The sequence below is a fragment of the Hemiscyllium ocellatum genome, chromosome 33 (genome assembly GCF_020745735.1).
Source record: "Hemiscyllium ocellatum isolate sHemOce1 chromosome 33, sHemOce1.pat.X.cur, whole genome shotgun sequence".
Classification (NCBI taxonomy): Eukaryota; Metazoa; Chordata; class Chondrichthyes; order Orectolobiformes; family Hemiscylliidae; genus Hemiscyllium; species Hemiscyllium ocellatum.
In genome coordinates, this window is record NC_083433.1 from 11,713,243 (window position 1) to 11,733,886 (window position 20,644).

A 20,644-nucleotide genomic window follows, 5' to 3' on the forward strand; every position below is an offset into this window, starting at 1 on the left:
TATATTTTCTGTATGGACTATAGAGGTTCCAAAAAAAGCTCATCACCATCTCTTCTCACACTGCTTAGGATGACCAATAAATGCCGTCTTTCTTGTGACTCTCGTGTCACAGGAAAGAATTTCAAAATGGCTTTCATTTTTCATTGTCCATTCTACATCAACATTTTTACCCCCCCCAAAAACTGAAGATTTGGCTTCTTAGGGTGTGCTGAATTCATAGTTGCTAAAGTGAAAATCACTTATAATCATGTGGGCTCTTGGTCGGCATGGACGAGTTGGACTGAAGGGTCTGTTTCTGTGTTGTATATCTCTGACTCGAATATAGACCTTTACTGAGGTGACAGTTTTGCATGTGTAAACATAGACAGTTGAGTCCTCTATCCTATTTAATCCGCCATCTAGAAGAGAATTGCCAGTAAAGGATAGGGGGACTCTGATTTATTAAGACTAATAGGAGCACCCCAAATGAGATCTAATTTGGGAAAAGCTGAGGCTTAAACTTGGAACTTTTGCATTGAATTGTTTATGATTCGATGCAACATGTGATATATTTACTCTTGAAGCAATTCAGCGCGTTTATAAGAGTGACAGTCTGTATAATGGAGTCATAGAGTCATTGAGATGTACCACACGGAAACAGACCCTTCGGTCCAAACTGCCCATGCTGACCAGATATCCCAACCCAATCTAATCCCATCTGCCAGCACCCGGCCCATATCCCTCCAAACCCTTCCTATTCATATACTCATCCAAATACCTTTTAAATGTTGCAATTGTACTAGCCCCCACCACTTCCTCTGGCAGCTCATCCAGATGCATACCACCCTCTGTGAAGACGTTGCCCCTTAGGTCTCTTTTATATCTTTGCTGGCTCACCCTAAACCTATGCCCTCTAGTTCGGGACCCCCCCCTCCCAGCAGAGAAAAGACCTTGTCTATTTATCCTATCCATGCCCCTCATGATTTTGCAAACCTCTATTAAGTCACCCCTCAGCCTCCGATGCTCCAAGGAAAGCAGCCCCAGCCTATTCAACCCCTCCCTATAGCTCAAATCCTCCAACCCTGGCAACATCCTTGTACGTCTTTTCTGAACCCTTTCAAGTTTCACATCTTTCCGATAGAAAGGAGACCAGAATTGCATGCAGTATTTCAACAGTCCTGTACAGCTGCGCAATATGATCTCCCAACTCCTGTACCTAGTACTCTCACCAATAAAGTAAAGCATACCAGATACCTCCTTCACTATCCTATCTACCTGCGATTCCACTTTCGAGGAGCTTTGAACCTGCGCTCCAAGGTCTTTGTTCAGCAACACTCCCTAGGACCTTGCCATTAAGTGTATAAGTCCTGCTAAGATTTGCTTTCCCAAAATGCAACATCTCGCGTTTATCGGAATTAAACTCCATCTGCCACTTCTCAGCCCATTTACTCATTGTAATCTGAGGTAACCTTCGCTGCCCACTACACCTCCAATTTTGGTGTCATCTACAAGCTTACTAACTATACCTCTTATTTAAAGTCTGGTTGAAGATTTGTAGCTCGGGTGTCCGTTGTTGTGGTTCTGTTCGCCGAGCTGGAAGTTTTTGCTGCAAACTCACTGGAACAAAGGACCCAATAGCCAGCTCGAGCCAAACTAACGTAGTTTACAAAATACCATGCAAGGACTGCACAAAACACTATATAGGACAAACAGGAAGACAGCTAACAATCCGCATCCATGAACATCAGCTAGCCACAAAACGACACAACCAGCTATCCCTAGTAGCCATACACTCAGACAACCAGGAACATGAATTTGACTGGGAAAACACTACCATCATAGGACAAGCCAGACAGAGAACAGCCAGGGAATTCCTAGAGGCATGGCATTCGTCCACAAACTCCATTAACAGACACATGGACTTGGACCCCATATACAAACCACTACAGCTGAAACTGACACCCGGAAGCGGCAAGAACATCCATCAACAGACACATCGACCTGGTCCCCACATACAAACTACTACAGCTGAAACTGACACCCGGAAGTGGCAAGAACAAACCACTATAAATACCGGAAGAAACATCAAAGCAGCGCTTCACAGGAGGCTCCAATAGCACTGATGATGTTCCCTAGCCAGGGAACGAAACGTTTGCAGCAAAAACTTCCAGCTCGGCGAACAGAACCACAACAATATACCTCTTATGCTCACATCCAAATCATTTCTATAAATGATGAAAAGTAGCAGACCCAGCACCTGGGGTTTTATTGATCTTTATGCGTTTCAAGACATCCAGCACTTTCTCCTCTGTAATATGGACATTTTTCAAGATGTCACCATCTATTTTTCTACATTCTATACCTTCCATGTCCTTTTCCACAGTAAATACTGATCCAAAATATGCATTTAGTATCTCCCCCATTTTCTATAGCTCCATACAAAAGCCAGCTTGCTGATCTTTGAGGGGCCCAATTCTCTCCCTCGCTACCCTTTTGTCCTTAATGTATTTGTAAAAACCCTTTGAATTCTCCTTATCTCTATTTACCAAAGCTATCTCTTGTCCCCTTTTTGCCCTCCTGATTTCCCTCTTAATTTTACTTCTACTGCCTTTATACTCTTATAAGGATTACTCTAACTATCCTGTCTATACCTGACATATATGCTTTCCTCTTTTTTTCTTAACTCAAACCCTCAATTCCTTTAGTCACCCAGCATTCCCTATACCTACCAGCCTTCCCTTTCACCCTATTAGGAATATACTTTCTCTGGACTCTCATTATCTCATTTCTGGAGGCTTTCCATTTTCCAGCCGTCCCTTTCCCTGCGGACATTTGCCCCAAGACCCACCTTGTGTCTGGAACAAGTTCTAGTACAAAATTGCTAAGCATTAATTGATCAGATATAATCATAGTTTAGAAATTCTGCAAGGTTCAAATGAAAGAAAACATTCACTGAGAGAAAAACAAATCATGTATTCAGAAAAACATTAATAAATTCCATCTTTTTATCTTAAGCAAAGCCCAGTTAAACTATCACCATCTCAATTTTTATTCATTCACGGATATGGGCAGCTGGTTGGCCAACATTTATTGTCCATCCCAAGTTGTCTTTGAAAAAGTCTTGGTGACCTTCCTTCTTGAACTGCTGCAATCCACGTGCTGTAGGTATGTTATTAGGGAGGTAACTCCAGGATTTTGATCCAGCGACACTGAAGGAATGGCAATATATTTCCAAGTCAGAATGGTGAGTGATTTGGAGGGAAACTTATGGATGGTGGTGTTCCCATGTATTTCTATCCTTGTCCAACAGTCTGTATAAGAAAATATTTCTTTCTTGTTACTGCCCAGCCTGAAATTTTCTTCTGTATTAACCAACGTTCTGTTTTCTCTCTCCCTGTTGGTCGGTTGACAGTCACAAGTTGTATGAAATAAAATCCTCCAATCTCACAGCCACAACACACATTCTCCCAAGCATGTAATAGCCAATTGATTTCTATGATAAAGTACTTTTCACTTTATAATCTTTGTGACCCAGCTGCTGGCCTGGCCCTCAAAATGAACTAGACTTACTGCGGGGTTTCAGGCAGCCTTCCACAAGATAGCCTTGCAGATTCCACTTGAGATAGATAAATCCAACCTAATACTGCCACTTCTATCAGCCTAAAATGATTGCACATCTGACATTGCTTAATGGCATTGGTGGAAACAATTTGAAGAGAAACTGGAGTGTCACACTTGGAATCATATCAGATATATTGACCTAATGCATTTGAAGAGAGGAAATTAATATTTGCTAGACTTGTTAAGCTCACAACAGCTCCGTTGTTGATTGTGCAAAACTGTTTTTTTGTTTTGTTACTCATTTTTCCTTCAGTGCCAAGACGTGATCATGTATTCCCTGAAGGTGGCACAGAAGCTGGCTGAAGATGTTGATTTCTATGCATTCCCCTTCACTAAGTTTGGCAAAGGTATGATTAAGAAGTGCCGAACCAGCCCTGATGCCTTCATCCAGATTGCATTGCAGCTCGCCAACTTCAGGGTAAGGGCCCAAAGAAGGCCAGAGGTCAACTTGCTTGCCATTGAGATTTGAAATAGTGAAATTTGGAAGTATGAGCAAACCCGAGTGTTTGAACTGGGTTGCTGAGTTGCTGGTGTGGTTTTGAGTAAAGTATGTGTTCTGCTGTTTCCCACTATGGAAAGTTTGGCAGAGTTCAGTAGTGGCTTTAGAGTTACTGCTGTTTTATTTTTCAGTTTCTGTAACTTATTTTATGAAAGAGAAAAGCCAGTGTGCTTTTGTATTGGGCAAAAGGAAAAATGTGTTTCCTTGTGTTAGAGTTTGATGGGTCAGATGGTTGCTGAGCCGCTCAACAAAAAGTTGGGAGGGGAGGGCCTGAGCCAACAGACAAGGAGACTTCCTTTTTTAGATTCAATTCTAATATTCTGGAAGAGGTGTCTTTTAGTGTGTGTGACTCCTACATAAATGACATATTTGGTTCTGCTAAATGCAACTTCTTAAATGACTAGCAGAGATATATACTAGTTAAGTTTCATAAAATTTGCTATCAACTCCTTAAGAGTTGAGCATGACATAGAGACTGAATAGACCTGCTGCAATTTATATATGGAGTCTCAATACAACAGAAGATTGTAAACCAGTCTGATGAATGCAATAGGTTCTGAACCTGGACGGGAAAATATTCCCCTGGCATTGGTTTTGGATGGTTCCCCCATGATCCCTTACTCCAATAGCTTAAAAATCTAGAACCTGCACTGGCTCATTGTTCCCCAGTGAAAGTTTCCACTTCAGTGTTGCATCTTATTGCTCATAATTTGCAAAGAACTGCAGCCTTTTTATTGGAATGGAGGTTGGGTAGATGTTGGATTATCAAGCATCCTGTGAAATTTGTCTTTTTAAGGTTTCTCAATTTAATAAGGTGTTAACTCAGTTGCGCTGGACAGCAAACCTCAAGGACACGCCATGAGTAAGTTGTCCTTTTCAGGACTAGCAAACAACAACAAAGGCTTTCTGGTCTTTAGATCATCTGGGAGCAGCATGATTACCTTCAGTGCTGTTAAAAGGGCACACTGAGAACCAAAAAACAAATCTGGCACAAACAACCAAAAACTTCAGTGAGCAAGGAACTAAGGCAGAATTAAAATTTTACACTGAATAAAGGGTATAGTTCAGGTGAGCTGTAAGCCCTTCATTTCTGATCCAGAAGCAAATCCAAAATAATAGGTAGTCAAGTGTGAGTTCGTCATTGAAGTGTAATCCAATGCATTTGGTTTATACGTAGGGTAGAGTAACATGGTGATTAGATTACTAGGCTTGAGCTAATTGTTCTGTACAAGAGTTGAGATCCCAGCTGAGGAATTTATATTCAATTAATTAAATTAGGAAAAAAGGGCTAACATTGTAAAGGTGACCATGACAACTGGATTGCCACAAAAACCCATCTGTTTCATTAATACCTTGTAAACAATGGAACAATGCTCTCCTTACCCAGTCTGACCTACATGTGACTTTCCACCCTCAATGCGATCGGCCCTTTGAAATATCTGAGCAAGCCACTCAGACGTATTCAAGAAGGTAACTTACCACGTCATGGTAGGCAGCAAGTACTAACTTCAACAATGGTGCCAACATTCCCTGAGTTAATAGTTTATTTTGGAAAGCTTACATCCTCCTCAAAACTGAAGATTGGAATAATGGTGCATGGAGGGTGCATTACCTTATCCTCTTCCTGGGGCAGCGCATAAAACTAATAGAGTATTACTGAAAAAAAGACTAATTCAGTCAAAAAAGTTTTGTCTTGTTAGGATATTTCCAAGCAATGCCAGAGTAAAGAGGAAGCAACATTTATGCTGCATGGTGTAGTTAACTGTCAGTCGCGTCGAGTCTGTGGCGACCTATCTACACTGGACCCACTTTTCAGCACTTGGCCCATAGCTTTGATTGTTATAACATTTCAAGGGCTCATCCACACTCAACATTTATTCCTCAATATCATGAAAACAGGTTACTTTTGGGCATTATCACATTACTTTGCAAGAGTTTTCTGAAAACAAATTGGCAGCAGTCTTTCCTACATTTTAAAATGCGGTTGTCTAAAGTACGTTCAGACGTCCGATGGTTGTGGAAACACTATATAAATGCATGTTTTATTTTTTTACTCAATTTCTGTTTGCAGGATAAAGGTTCATTCTGTTTGACCTATGAATCGTCAATGACTCGACTGTTTCGTGAGGGAAGGACTGAGACTGTGCGCTCATGCACAGTTGAGACGTCCAACTTTGTGACATCCATGGAGAGTGAGAAGTTTTCGGTAAGGAAAAGAATTTGTACTTTAAGTGTGTGGAACGGGATAGAGGGGGAAGTTCATTTCTTTCATTGACTAAATTGTAATTTCACAACCCCAAATATTGATGGATAAGGAAAGGCTGCTATCCCTGGTGATTTGAGATAACGTGTGAATAAGCTTGGAGAGAGTCGTATAGCATGTAGTTAAGTCGGTGATTGGGGTTTATTGTTTGTTTAATTGACTGGGTCATCATAAAGGAGGAACAGGTGTGATTGCTGTGTGAAATGAATGATCAACATTTATCAACTCTATTCACAAAGATAGGGATTGGTGAGAAACAAGACCAAGAAACTTAATTGCCTATGAACTGAGTGCATTGCTAGGGCAGTTTCAGAAGGCAATTAAGAGTTAACCACATTGCTGTGGGCCTGAAATCACATGTAGGCTAGACCAGGCAAAGACAGATTTCCTTCCCTAAAGGCCAATTGTGAACCAGATGGGTTTTTAAATTAACAGTTGACCGTGGTTACATGGTTCCCATTAGGCTAGTTTTTTATTCCAGGTTTTCATTGTTGCAAATCTCATCATCTGCCATTGTGGGATTCAAAAACATGCCCCAGAACATTGCCCTGAGTCTTTGGATTACTGTTCCAGTGACAATACCGTTGCACTTCTTAAATGTTCTCTTCTCAGGTTGATGAATGTCTAAACCTGTTCCGTATTGCTGCCAAAAATCACCAGCACATCAGCCGACTTGCCATGACCGGATGTGGTGTTGATCGTCACCTCTTCTGCCTCTATGTGGTGTCCAAATACCTTGGAGTCAACTCACCATTCCTTCAAGAGGTTAGGCATCGTTCACTCCAATTTTAGAAAAAAATAAGCAGGTTTCTGGTAAATCAAGCCTCGATTAATAATTTCATAGCACAACAGATTATTAAACACACTATTACCAGTCAACAGGGCTGCTAGCTCGCAATTAATTCCTGTGTCTTGCATCTTGGTGACTATGCCAACAGCACCATAGAGACTCCTTGGAGCAATTCATGTTCTTGTACGGTTTGTAGGTGGTCAGCATTGGATCCAAGACATCAAGTGAAGGAAAGATTGGTGCAATGATGAGGATCTTCTATTAAGATGAAAATCTACAGTTGTCAGCGATCTGAAATAAAAACAATATGGGAAATTCTTGGCACATCTTCACAGCATCTAGAGAAATGGAGTTAGTAATTCAGGCTGATGACCCTAAATTGTTTGGAAAATTTGGGTGGAATCTTGTGCTCTCCCAACATAGCGAGTGCACCACTACTTCATTATCAGCTTGCTTCTCCATCATGATTTGTGACTTAACGGGCATATGATGCACAAGAGATGTCTCCTGCAGATAAAAGGGGATCCCTCATTCAAGGCACTTGAATGTAGGATCAAATATCTGGCATTAGTAGGACAACATGGTTGCTCAATGCCAGGAACCCGGGTTTGATCCCAGCCTCTGGTGACTTGTCTGTATGGGGTTGCACATCCTCCCAGTGTCCGTGTGGGTTTCCTCTCTCACTCACTCCAAAGATGTGTAGGTCGGGTGAATTGGCCATAGTAAATTGCCCGTAGTATTAGGTGCATTAGTCAGAGGGAATTGGGCCTGGGTGGGTTACTCTTCGGAGGGTCGTTGTGGACTGGTTGGGCCAAATGGCCTGTTTCCACACTGTAGGTTAACTAATTTAGTCATGAGTTGAGGAGACTTGCAGAGAGCAAACCCAGCTGCCCATGTTGTCAACTCCCACCCTACAATTCCTGTCCTGCCATCATTTTTGTGGTGGGGATACAGTGACAATCCTAATGGAGAGACTCCATTCTTTCCCCAAAGCCCTTGATCTCAGGCGAAGACCCATTAAGTGCCCAAGTTGGCCTTGCAACAAAAGGCAGTACTGGGCTCGAGATGCAGCCAAATCAGCACCTCCACAAGATTCTGTTTTTCTCTGCAGATGCTCACGATCTGCTGAACATGAAATGCTGAGTATTTAATGAACATAGTGATTTTAGGTCATTATAAAAACTTACTAAACATTCTTGTTGTGACATGCCATGAAAACATATTGGAATAAATAGGTAATTAGATGTTGTCATGTTTAGATTTGACAGTAAGGGAGAAATGACTGACATGAGAAAATTAACAGTTTCCAAGTTCTGGAAAAGAATAAGCAAATGTGCATGACAAGGATAAGTGTCTTGAATTGACAGTAAGAATGAAGAATGAAACACTGGATTATCATGGTTGATTCTGACTTTTGTGCAATAAAAGTGTATTTTTGTCGATTGTCTTGTCTGTAACTAAACGTGGATTTATTTTTAGGTGCTTTCTGAACCATGGTGTCTGTCAACAAGCCAAACACCCATCCAGCAGATTGAACTATTTGACCTTATAAATCATCCAGAATACATCTCCATTGGTGGTGGTTTTGGCCCAGTGAGTAGTGTGACTACTTCTTCATTATACTTAATGTTTTAATTATGTCCCCTCTTCCCCTCCCAATCTCCCCTGCTCCTACCCTCCCCCCCCCCCCCCCACCTCTCTCCATCACCTCCCCCTTTCTCCCCCTCACCTTTATAAATCTGTGGCAATCAGTCAATGTCAGAATTGGGTGCAGCACAAGATGAAGCTTTTGGCTTGTTGTGACTACCCTGACTTTCTGTTCGGACAATCTATTTAATGCCACTCAACTGCATTTTAATCTTATGCCTGTTAACATTTCCTAATTCACTTTTAAAAAGCTCTGCACCTTCCTCTTCACTGTGTCAGCTCACGCATACCAGATTCTCACCGTTTGCTGTGTGAAAAGGTTTTTCCTTATGCCATTATTTCTCCTTTGCCAATCACCTTTTAATTTGTGTCTTCTGGTTCTTGATCCTTTCAACCAAAGAAGACTTTCTCTCTCATTAATCTCCAGATCCGTCATGATTTTGAACACCTTTGTTAAATACCCATGCATCCTTCTCTTCAAGGAGAAAAACTCCAGATGCGCTAATCTACCTGTGTCACTGAAGTTCGTCTTCCCTGGAACTATTCTCAGAAATCTTTTCTGTACTGTTTGTGATGTGCCCTGCCCAGAAATGGATGCACTCCTCTAGTTGAGGCTGAAATCGGTGTTTTGTACTGGTCTATCAAACTTCTGTGCTTTTGTACTGTGTACCTGTTTATAAAGCCCAGTATGCTTATGCATTTTAATGTCTTTTTAAACCATTCCTTATCCTGTCCTGCCACCTTCAATAATGTTGGACTCCGTTATATTACCCCTCCTCCAAACAGAATTACTCCTCAGATCTTTGCAATTAGAGTACTGTATGCTCATTCTGCTGTACCATCAATAAGACAGTGCTGTATCTCAAAAAGTGATGTTTACTGCACTGTGCTTCTGAGAGCAGTTTAAAAATAATTCAGAGGTACTTGTTAAGTTTGTTCAACCTGAACACAGCTGTAGTAAGAAGCAAAACAGAACAGCTGAGTGTGTCATTTCTAGCCATTGTCCTGAAACTCCTCATGGAAGACGTGTGAAGATCTAGGTGGGATCTGGAATAGGCTTAGCTCTGAGATTCCACAATGATTGTTATCCTGCTGATTCATTCTTTGTTTCTGCCCACACTTGACCAGTGAACACCTTGGCAAACTGTTTGGCACCTGTGGAAACATATCAGCAAGTAACTGACAGGACAGTAACGTGACGATGGCAAACAGTGATAACAATATAGCTGGCTGAGTGATGGAACACAAGGATACAAAGTGACAGGGATAAAGGAGAAATGTGACTGGAGAAAGGCAGTCGAGATTAAAATTAATGGATAAGAAAATTCATGTGTTTTGTAAAGATATGTAGCAATATGATCGAAACGTGGTTGGTACACAAGAAAGGGGTCGCATAGAGTTGTTTTGCTTGAATTGGAGGATTTAAAAAAAAAATTTAAGGGATGTGAGTGTCACCAGCTAGATCAGCATTAGTGCCCGTTCCTAATGGAATTTGAGGTGATGGTGGTGGTTGGCTGCCTTCATGAACCACTGCAATCCATGTGGTGTAGCTGCACCCTCAATGCCTCTTTCTTTGTATTTCAAACATTAAAGTACTTGAACTCTTGATTCCCTTAGTTCACGTGCACCTTTCAGAATCTTTGTTTTGTAAAAGTCCTCTCTTCTTTTCGACCAAATGCTATAATCCTTTGACTACGTTAAACTAGCATGTTGAGGTGCCAGTCTTGGACTGGGGTTGGCAAAGTCAAAAATCATGTGACACCAGGTTAAGATCCAGGTTTATTTGAAACGGCAAACTTTCGGAGCCCCTGCTCCCCTCACTAGCTGCCTGAGGAAGGAGCGGGGGCTCTGACAGCTTGAGGTTTCACATAAACCTGTTGGGTTATAATCCAGTTACATGATTTTGGATTACATTAAACTACACTACCCACCAGCCTGTCCATTCTGCTAAACTGTCTCTGCCTTCCTCAAGTCTCTTATCTTCCTCCTCACTACTGAAATCTTTTACATGTGTCCATGATAAAATTGAGCACAGTACTAACAAAACTTACACCACTTTAGATTAGATTACTTAGTGTGGAAAAGGCCCTTCAGCCCAACAAGTCCACACTGACCCGCCGAAGCGCAACCCACCCATTCCCCTACATTTACCCCTTTACCTAACACTATGGGCAATTTAGCATGGCCAATTCACCTGGCCTGCACATCTTTGGACTGTGGGAGGAAACCGGAGCACCCGGAGGAAACCCACGGAGACACAGGGAGAATGTGCAAATTCCGCACAGTCGGTCGCCTGAGTCGGGAATTGAACCCGGGTCTCTGGCACTGTGAGGCAGCAGTGAGGCGTTGCCACTGTGCTACCGTGCTGCCCACCGGCACTTGCGCCAAGTAGTAACCATCCTCTACAAGGGAGAATCTAACCATTGTCCCTTGACATTCAGCAGTGTTACAATCACTGAATCCTTCATTATCAACATTCGGGGCATTACCATTGACCAGACACTGCTGAATTAGCCATATAACTAGTGTGGTTACAACAGCAGATGAGAGGCTAGGAATCTCACAACAAGTAACACCAGCCAGGACGAAGCAGCTTGCTTGATTAGCATCAATATGTATATACACAAGATTGCAGTAACTCACCAAAGCTCCTCTGAAAGCACCAGCCACGTTTGCAACCTCATCCATTTGGAAGGACAAGTGCAGTAGTTGCATGGGACCACCGCCTGCAAGTTCCCCTCCAAACCCCACACCAGCCTTGGAGCTATATCGAAGCTGTTCCTTCACTGTTGATGAGTTAAAATCCTGGAACTCCATTCCTTATAGCATTGAATATAACTTAACCAGATGGACTGCAGCTGATTCAGAGGATAGCTCACCCTGACCACCTCGAGCAATTCTGGATAAGTAACAAATGCTGTCCATGCCTGCAATGCTCACCATCCCTTAAGAGTAATAAAAACTCGTTATTTATTCTTCTACCTCATCTATTTTTAAGAAGAGGCACCTGTGCTCTGCAGCGCAACTTAGTTGGAAGGACTGCCAGTGGGTTACTCCCATGACATTTGTCGGTGTTACACCGTGTTCAGCTTATGAAAAGAGCAGTCGCTTTGAGCTTGCAATATTGGAAACACGATTGTTGAGCAAACCAAGATCCCACCCTGGAACCCCCTCCCTAGAATGTCTAATCGCTCCCGGTCTACAAGTCCCAAACTTTCCTAAGTCCGGGATGTGTTGTACTTTTAGTTCTCGTGCTACTCTGACTGCTACAGCTGCTTGTCAACCAGTGTCACTGCAGTTATCACTGCAGACAACCTTTCGCTATAATTTGTTGCCCTGTCTTAAGGGCATCTTTTAGATAAATGATTCTGTGCCAATTCAAATAAATTCAAGGCAAATGGGGACCTTTGAATTCAGTTAATTAAATAAATCTGAAAAAAAAACAAATATCAATTATGGTGACCACAAAACTACTGGTTTGTTACTTGGAAGAATTCTCTGGTTCAATTAAAAGCAAGATACTGTGGATACGGTACAACACGATGGCTCATTGATTAGCACTGCTGCCTCACAGCAGCAGGGACCCGAATTTGATTCCAGCCATGGGTGACTGTCTGTGCAGAGTTTGCATGTTCTCCCCATGTCTACGTGGGCTTCCTTCGGGTGGTCAAGCTACATACAACAGTCTAAAGATGTGTAGATTACGTGGAATGGCCATGATAAATTGCCTGTAGTATCCAAGGCTGCTCAGGCTGGGTGGGTTAGTCATGAGAAATGAAGGGTTACAGGGACAGAGTAGGGTGGTAGGTCTAGGTGGGATGCTGTTTAGAAGGTTAGTGTGGACTCGATAGGCTGTATGGCCTGCTTCCACACAAGGGGTTCTGATTCTATACTGGAAATCTGAAATAAAAACAAAGTGCTGGAGAAATTCTATAAATCTTGCAGAATCTGTGGAGGGAAAAATGGCCATATAACTCTCTCCCTTGGAACAGTTCCAAAGAAGAGTCATGTTGGACTCTGTTAACACACACACTTTCCACAGACAGTGCCAAACCTACCGAGTTTCTTAAGCAGTTTGGTATTTATTTCATCTGTTTTACTGATTTGTCTTTTGAGGACTGAAATCTGCCACCACTAGCTGGTCTGGTTTACATGTGACTCTAAGCCCACAACAATATGATTGACTCTTGTCTGTCTTCTAAATTGGTCTCACAAGGTTGTGGTAAACCACTACACTTTTATAGAGTAGAATTATAGATTCTATTCTGTAAAGCATAGTGGTTTACTACAACCTCACTACGCTTGCAGTAGGAGGACAAATTGCTGCCATCTTCTCAAGAGGATTATTAGTGTTGAGCAATCATTGGACCCAGCCAAATTCATGAATGTGTTGTACAGTGTACATCCCCCAACTACTCAAAGTAGAGACTTAGTTTTGTATGTATGAACTTAATCTGCAGTGCTGTATTCAGTGTTTTTAAAATATATACACCATTTTTCAGTTCTGGCTTTCAGCTCTTTCTACTGCTTTGAATATTTTTCTCTGGTTAAGCCTGGATGTGGAATCAATTAAGGACAGTGAATAGAGATCACCTATTCACCGCTCTCAGTCAAACAAATAACAATTGAACATGGTATAATGTGTTTTAAAAGATGTTTCCAGCTGAGGATGAAAACTTAGATGAAACCACAAAAGAATTTTTTTTATTAAACACTTTGCAATTCTTTGTGCTTAGGTTGCAGATGATGGTTACGGTGTTTCTTACATTATCGTCGGAGAAAATCTCATCAACTTCCACATCTCTTGCAAAGTCTCCAGCCCATTAACGGTAAAGTTCCAGCACACACTCCTTTCTTACCTTTCCCATACATTTGTGTTGGAAGCAAGTTTGTGCTTTCATTGTACTTTCAAAATCTGATGTCCAGGAAATTTTTGGGTAGCCTGCAGCTTCCTATTGGTATTCTGCGTTCACAGACAAAGCCTAAGGAATATGATCAGGTGAGACACATTGTCATAAAGCATACGAGAGCACAACTGAGCTATTAGGAGTAAGATCTGTGCCTGGAATTTCAGTGTGCTGTGGAAGCAGCTCCAGTTTGAGCCAGAGCTCATCTCAGCAACTGATAACTGGTCTTTATCAAATCCCTCAAAAAGCACTGGAAGCAGAATAATTTAGGGAGAGGAGTCCAAGAGTGTTGGGATATATAACTGTTAGTCATTGGGGAAATGGAAGCAAGGAATGGACAGGAGATCAGTTCACAGAACAAGCAAGACCAATTGTTGTGCTAGAGAAAGTGAAAGGTTAAAAGTGGCTCAAGCTGAAAGTTAGTATTTGTGATGCATGAGCAAACTGAATTATGTATTAATTTTAATGATTTGGGTTCGTTTTTGCGTGATTGTCCAGGAAAATCATACTGCCTATATGTAGAGGCCACTCAATTGGAGAAAAAACAAATAAGATGTACGGTTCTGAAATGGTACTAACAAAATCCTTTCCCTTATTACTTTCCAAAAGGACGCACATCGTTTTGGTAAACACATCATCCAAGCGATGTCAGACATCCTTGCGCTCTTCAATTTGGATGCAAGAAAGCCCTAAATGTAGCCATTTTACCTGCCTGACACAACAAAAGGGAGGGGAAAAAAACAGAGGATCCTGCACACCCGAGGTTGCTTGAACAGTTTGTTCTGCTAAAGGACTTGGCATGCGTATGCACTGTTTTTTTTTGTCAACTTGCATTATTTATTCATTTGTGTCAAGGGGGCTGATCATAAATTAAAGAAAAAAAAGCAACAACAATGCAAAAGAAAGGGATTTACAGTTGGAATTCTGATGTACGGAGGAGACAGGGCTTGAATTTAACATTAACTATTTGAGTGCCATTTTCCCGACAAAAGGTTAAGCTATAACATTTTATTATTCTTGCCATTCTCAGTTGCTCTGCGTGACCTGCACCATGTATTCTACTTTGGTGTTGCACACCTATATATCTTTGCAGTTGGGATATATAGTAGAGCAGTGAACTTCTAAACCTCACATGAAGACTCTGGGAATACCAGAATACAAACAATCAGCAAAGTGGGAGAGATTGGTCTACTATATCCTGGGAAGGGAAAGCTGATACTAATTGGGAACGATTCACTTCCCAGGTCTGCAAAAGCAACAATGAATGGAGTGGTGAAAGGTTTAAAAATAACTTTTCCTGCAGCTTTCTGTTTGGTTTGAGGGCATCATTTTGCTTAATGTGCCTTGGATCATTATGGAGGAAGAACTATTCTAATCCGAGAAAAGGGTTCCGGTTTTAATTGCAGCACCACACCCCTTGTACCTAATTGCACAGAACTTTCAAAATATAAGAGGACAGCGAGAGTGCAAAATGTCCAAACATCTTTACTAGACACAATGTATTTCCTTAAAAGCTTGGTTTTTTTAAAAAAAAATTCTGGGTATAGTCAATACCGAAAGCATAGTACAACGCCTGGGGACAGCATTACTTTTTCACCACTGCTATTGTAGTACCATCATTATTGTAAAGTCAGTGGTGCCGTTGAATTAGTGAACTATATCTAACAATGAACAACTGATTACTGGGGTCATGGCTGGTATGGCGATCAGGAGTAAGGGAAGGGACATGTATTTATAAATAGCAACTTCAAAAAGTTGAGAAATCTTGATTGCATTTAACACATGGAAATGGTTGCACTTCTCTGAGAGAGAGATTTCTGTTCCATTCAATGGATACTGAATCTGATTGTGATGGCTAGCAATGAAATGATAGTTCCCTTCTCCAAATCTCTATTAAAATCTAAATTCCATTAATGTACAGGGCTAGGCAGAAGAATGTACTTGAATGCAGAACAAATCACTTGTTTCATCCTTAACCAGCCATCAAGCGCAATCATTTGACATGTACCCTGAAAAACAAGGAACAGAAAGCTGCATCAAATTCAATTACTGTAGAGAAAGTATTTTGCATCCTATCCACATCTATTAACTCACCGTTGGCCTTGTGGTGGTGGATTTTAAGAAAAAAATTTTGGATTTTCTGTGTTTAAACATAATCTTCTGAAGATTGACAAAACGTTTTTTTTTTGGAGCCATTTTTATCTCTGGCAATTGCCTTGTTTTTAAAACTGTTAAATTCAAGCTCTGTCTGTTGAAGCTGGTGCCTTTAAATGCAGTTATTAAATATAGAATTGATTTGTTTTCATTAAGCTGAACCTCTGGTTAGCCAGTTTTCCATTTCTCAAGATTATGGGCAACTTCATTTTTCACAGCCTCTATATGGGATGTAAATTTGGAAAACCTGACGGAAGTTAAGTCCTTCCCATCGACCACACTGGAGTAAAATTCACTGAGACCTAAATAAAATGTGGCAGAGGAAAAGGAGCTGGGCATGCTGGGGAATCATGAATTGAATAAAAAGCAACTATTAAGATTAATCTGTAGTTATCTTTTTGGTTCAGGTGGGGGCTGTAGGAATTTAATGCATGATGTTGCACCTCTCATCACAAAACATCGCAGCAAATTTATAACTGCATTTGGGAAGGTTGCCACAATTTGCAGTTTTAATCAAATTTTAGGTGTGATGTTTAACTGATCAGATTATAACTGTTAAAATCAGAGGGTTTCTGCTCCATCCCTTACATTCACCTCCTTTTTATAGTAGTGATGCTAAAACGTCACTTCAAAACTGTGCATCCTGACCATTTCTTTTCACCAATTGTTCTGCCCTCACACCTGCAGAACTAATCATGCCACAGCCAAACCCAGACTAAGGCATGTATTAACAGATTTGTGAATAACTGGCTAACCAGAAGCAAGAAGATGAGTTTAGGTCCATGGTATTTATAATGTATTTGTATGTATTCTATTAAACTAACAATTCCATGAAGCCATTACTGCGAGACACTAGGACTGTCTGGCAGGACAGCAACACGTAAAACCAAAAGGGAGGAGCAAGTAGCTGGGAGTCTTGAACACTAGAAACAGATTGAAACAATGGAATTAAGAAGTAATTTAAGGATGATTAAATGACAATCACACTTAAAATAACTTTCTGTAACATTTGCAAAACTTTGATCATAGCCGATAAAATGCAAAATGGAGATCTTGGGTCTCGATAGGGATTTAAAATGCCCCTTTTATATATGAAAAAAAATAAGTGAGAAGGATTTGTTTCGACCAGGGTTATTTTTTACACACTTTTTCTCTCTTTTTGCCTTTAAGAAAATATAATCTCCCACTTGCAAATCATTTTATAAATGTTATTTAATTGGTGTTTTAATAGTACGTCAAATCTTACCAGTCCTGAGCACGACAGCAGGGCTTATGACATTGCTTAAGTAGTGTGACACACACTGGCACTGTTCGAGATTCCACATGAAAGCACGTGAAGGCATGTGTTGCTGGTAACTACTAAGCCACCTGCTTGTCAGAACGCTCACGTTAAGGGCTATTCATCAGGCTGTTGCATTTGTTCAATGTCAGCAGCTGATTCTGTACAAATGTCTCTGAGAAAACCTCATGTTGCACAGCATGAGAGTTGGGGAAAAAATCTTAGCTCAGGTGCAAATAAATTACAAAAAGCCTATCCCATAATTTGGAGGAAATCTGTTATTAGTGGTGGCATTTTGCAATTGTGTTCAGTTTAATCTTGACAGTGCTGACTTGTTTTGACACGTCCCATAGGGAAGTAAGTTATCAGACTTGATCTGGTCATACTAATGTTGGTCAACTTGTCCACAATTGATCTATTTTAGCAACAGTGATGTAGTTTGATTTAAAGCTGCACATTCCAGATATGGTGGGAGCTGAACCAAAATTAAACCAGACCTCACTTGTGATGCAACGTGTGTGTCAAAGTGATCCTCAGGACTCTGCATTTTCAGGGTATCACGGTGTGACCTTTGCCTATATGAGAGAGAATAATATACAATAACGATTAAACAATTAGCTGATTTTGGCATGGGGTCAAAAGCTGTGTGGTGATCATAAGGACCAAGTTTGAGATCAGTTGCAGAGGGTTCCTGACACGTTACCAAAGAGCAGTGTGACCAAAGGACCATATTATAAGATTGCAGTTTTCAGTCACACCGACACTTACCTCCACTGTATGTTTATGGAATGAATGTCTTTTTCTGTTACATTTCTGGTATTTTTAAAATTGTTAATATTTTACTGTTTTAGATTTTGCCCTTAAATCATTACACCTCTTAGCTTCTAGTGCAACAGTTTCAGCCTAACCGAATGAGTTATATTTAAGATAGTTTTGAACCTGTTTCAAATTTGTGCCTTTTTTCCAGTGGAAAGTCGAGGATAAAAGTGCACAACTTGAGGGTTAAATTCAGGAGTGGCTGAACTGTGAGAAAGGAGTATCAAATTACCACAATATGGTGTGTTCAAATAGTGCAGTGTACAGCAATGAAGTGCCATACTAGTACAATGTGAGGGGTGCACAGGGCTGTGTGGACTTAATAGTTTGAGACTTCTGTCCCTCTCCCATAAGACAGGAAATATATTGCCAGGAAGAAAGAATGGAGATTGATTACAAAGACCTCCATTAGCAATTTCATCAGAGCTGCTTCTGATTTGGCTGTGGTGCATTTTCATTAGAAAGCTTGGTGCGACACTGCGAAGTGGTCTTTGCCAAGGTTAAAGCTTTGGAATGAACCCTATGTAGAGTTCCAACATTCCTGCTGGAGAGGCTTGGGGAAGGAGAGAAACCGCAGAATCTCACTGGCCTGCTTCGGTGGTAGTGTGAATTTACGTTTTTCAGATGTAGAGTAGAATCAACCAGGTCATGCTCTGTTGGAAAGGTTTGCTGCCTGATTCATAGACACACAGGTTCCCAGTTACCTGAAACTTACTGTGGACACAAATACCACAGGAGGGTTTTTGGGATCCCCAGAATGACCTATTCTGAGAGTAAGATGAGTTCACATGACACCGATTCAGAACAGTGACTTTAGAGCTGCAGTGTCAGTCTCATTGGCCCTGTCCAAGTGGAGTTCAAAACCTGGATAGTTTTATCTAGTGGCAGGAGCACTAAACTTGCTCACTTTTACCAGTCAGCTCCCATCCTGTGTTATTGCCTAGCATTCCTGAAAACCTCAGATTTGTTTGAGTTAAAGCTGCAGCAACACCCATGGCTTAAAATGTCCTGTATCCAGGCTAAGCTAGGAGATCAGGCCTGTCACAGGTGGTCCTGAGTCCCTGCTGAGTTAGCTGACATCAGCAAGGGTTGTGGAGCAAGGGTTGTGGAACAAGAGTAGCTGGACCAGGGAGGAGAAAATTCCACTGATTTCACCCAGTCACTACTACTATCTTTGTGTCTCTGTCACCATCTGGGGGTGGATGGAAGAGTTTGTATGTGTGTGTGTCACCGTCTGTCTGCACGTGTGTATGTCGCTGTCTGTCTGCGCATGTGTGGGGTTCTCATGATCAGGCTCAGCTTTGATGTTCTTTAAGGTTGTGAAGTTTGTTATTGCCCAATGCCTATGAAAGAGGCACTGGATGACATCTGATTCCCAGCAAGTAGTTGGCGCTCTTAGTGAAGAAGAGGTCTTGAGCTTCTTTGGCGTCTTCACCCCTATTAAGTAGAGTTTTGAAAGACTACAGAATATTACCTCGATCCTGTGTGCCCCATCTCTTGTGACTCTTGATGCATTGCATAGAGCAGTGAATAATAATTTCCAATCTATGTATGATAGAACCTGGTATAATCCCATGAATGTAATCCATTCTTTCAAAGCCCTCAAGTTTAAATCCAAGTTCCAAACTTGTAATAGCCTCTTTTTCTCTTACATATTCAATAAATACAAAGACTACGTAGTATGAATTTGTCCACATTATTAATAATCTAGTCTGTAATATCTTTAAAGACATAGATTCCTAGTTGGCCAAGTGACTTGAGGATTTAAATCTGCGTTTGAAATGCTCTTGTTTGAATAGCCCTTTGTTTAGCAGATGCAGTTGTGGTTCATGACTTCTGCTATCCACTTACTTGTTTATTGGTCTACTGTGAATTATTCCTGATTGCAACTCCCAGCTGTCCTTATGTAGGAATAAAATGGGAACAGCGAGTGCAGAATTGTCCTCTTGAGTGCTGAACATTTTTTTTAAAAGTTAATGCAACAGAACATGTGCAAGAACAAGCAGCACACCTACGAACACCTTGTCAGCCTGGTCAGAACTGCAGTCGCACAAAACTCCTGTTGAATATTGTGCACAAAACCCACTTGCTTTGAGTGGGAACGGGTATCTCTCTCCATTTGGTGCTCTCATTTTCAGTGTCATTAGAAGAATTTTGTCTCCATTGTCAAATCGTGTTTGTTGCATTATCGGTTGTTTTTATTATCTCTGAATTCTTTTGACTTTCTTTCTTTTCTGTAAATGTCTATGCAGGTATCAATGCAATCAGTAAGGGACATTCAGAAGTAAAATATCAGTTGCCTGAAACTTATCAGTGTACTGTCTCCATTATTTCTGGATGCCATCCTGGGTTTATGAATGTGTGTGAATTTCTAAGCACGGCCATTTAATGTAAAGTATGTGTTTTCGTTTATGAAAATGTGACTGGCTGTGCATGTGCACCTGGAGCCAAATGTCATTGCGACCAGATTTTTTTTCCAGAATCGTCATTGAGACTTTGCAGCCCTTTTAAACTGGCTGGTGGGATCTGGATGTAGAAGACCCAGCCCCATTTTGGACAGAATTAATTTTTGCTGGTAATAACTATTCAACCCATTTTAGATTTGCAGATCGTATATTGGAACTGTCACAACATGCTGCATAAAAGAAAATCTCATCCCTAGTTATTTTGCCAATTACTTTAAAAGTTG

The 20,644-nt window shown here is 41.0% G+C and overlaps 1 protein-coding gene across 6 annotated transcripts in view; it reads left to right on the top strand.

Annotated features, from left to right (window-relative positions):
* Window positions 1-20,261, top strand: part of LOC132831318 (carnitine O-palmitoyltransferase 1, liver isoform-like) — a 103,653-nt gene extending 83,392 nt beyond the window's left edge. For all 6 annotated transcript variants that reach the window (XM_060849396.1, XM_060849392.1, XM_060849391.1 and 3 more), the window contains exons 14-19: window positions 3,854-4,018; window positions 6,171-6,305; window positions 6,975-7,127; window positions 8,632-8,745; window positions 13,536-13,628; window positions 14,316-20,261. In XM_060849396.1, coding sequence (XP_060705379.1) covers window positions 3,854-4,018; window positions 6,171-6,305; window positions 6,975-7,127; window positions 8,632-8,745; window positions 13,536-13,628; window positions 14,316-14,399 — 744 coding nt within the window. In that variant the 3' untranslated portion in view covers window positions 14,400-20,261. The remainder of the gene's footprint in view (window positions 1-3,853; window positions 4,019-6,170; window positions 6,306-6,974; window positions 7,128-8,631; window positions 8,746-13,535; window positions 13,629-14,315) is intronic.
* The last annotated feature ends 383 nt before the right edge of the window (window positions 20,262-20,644 follow it).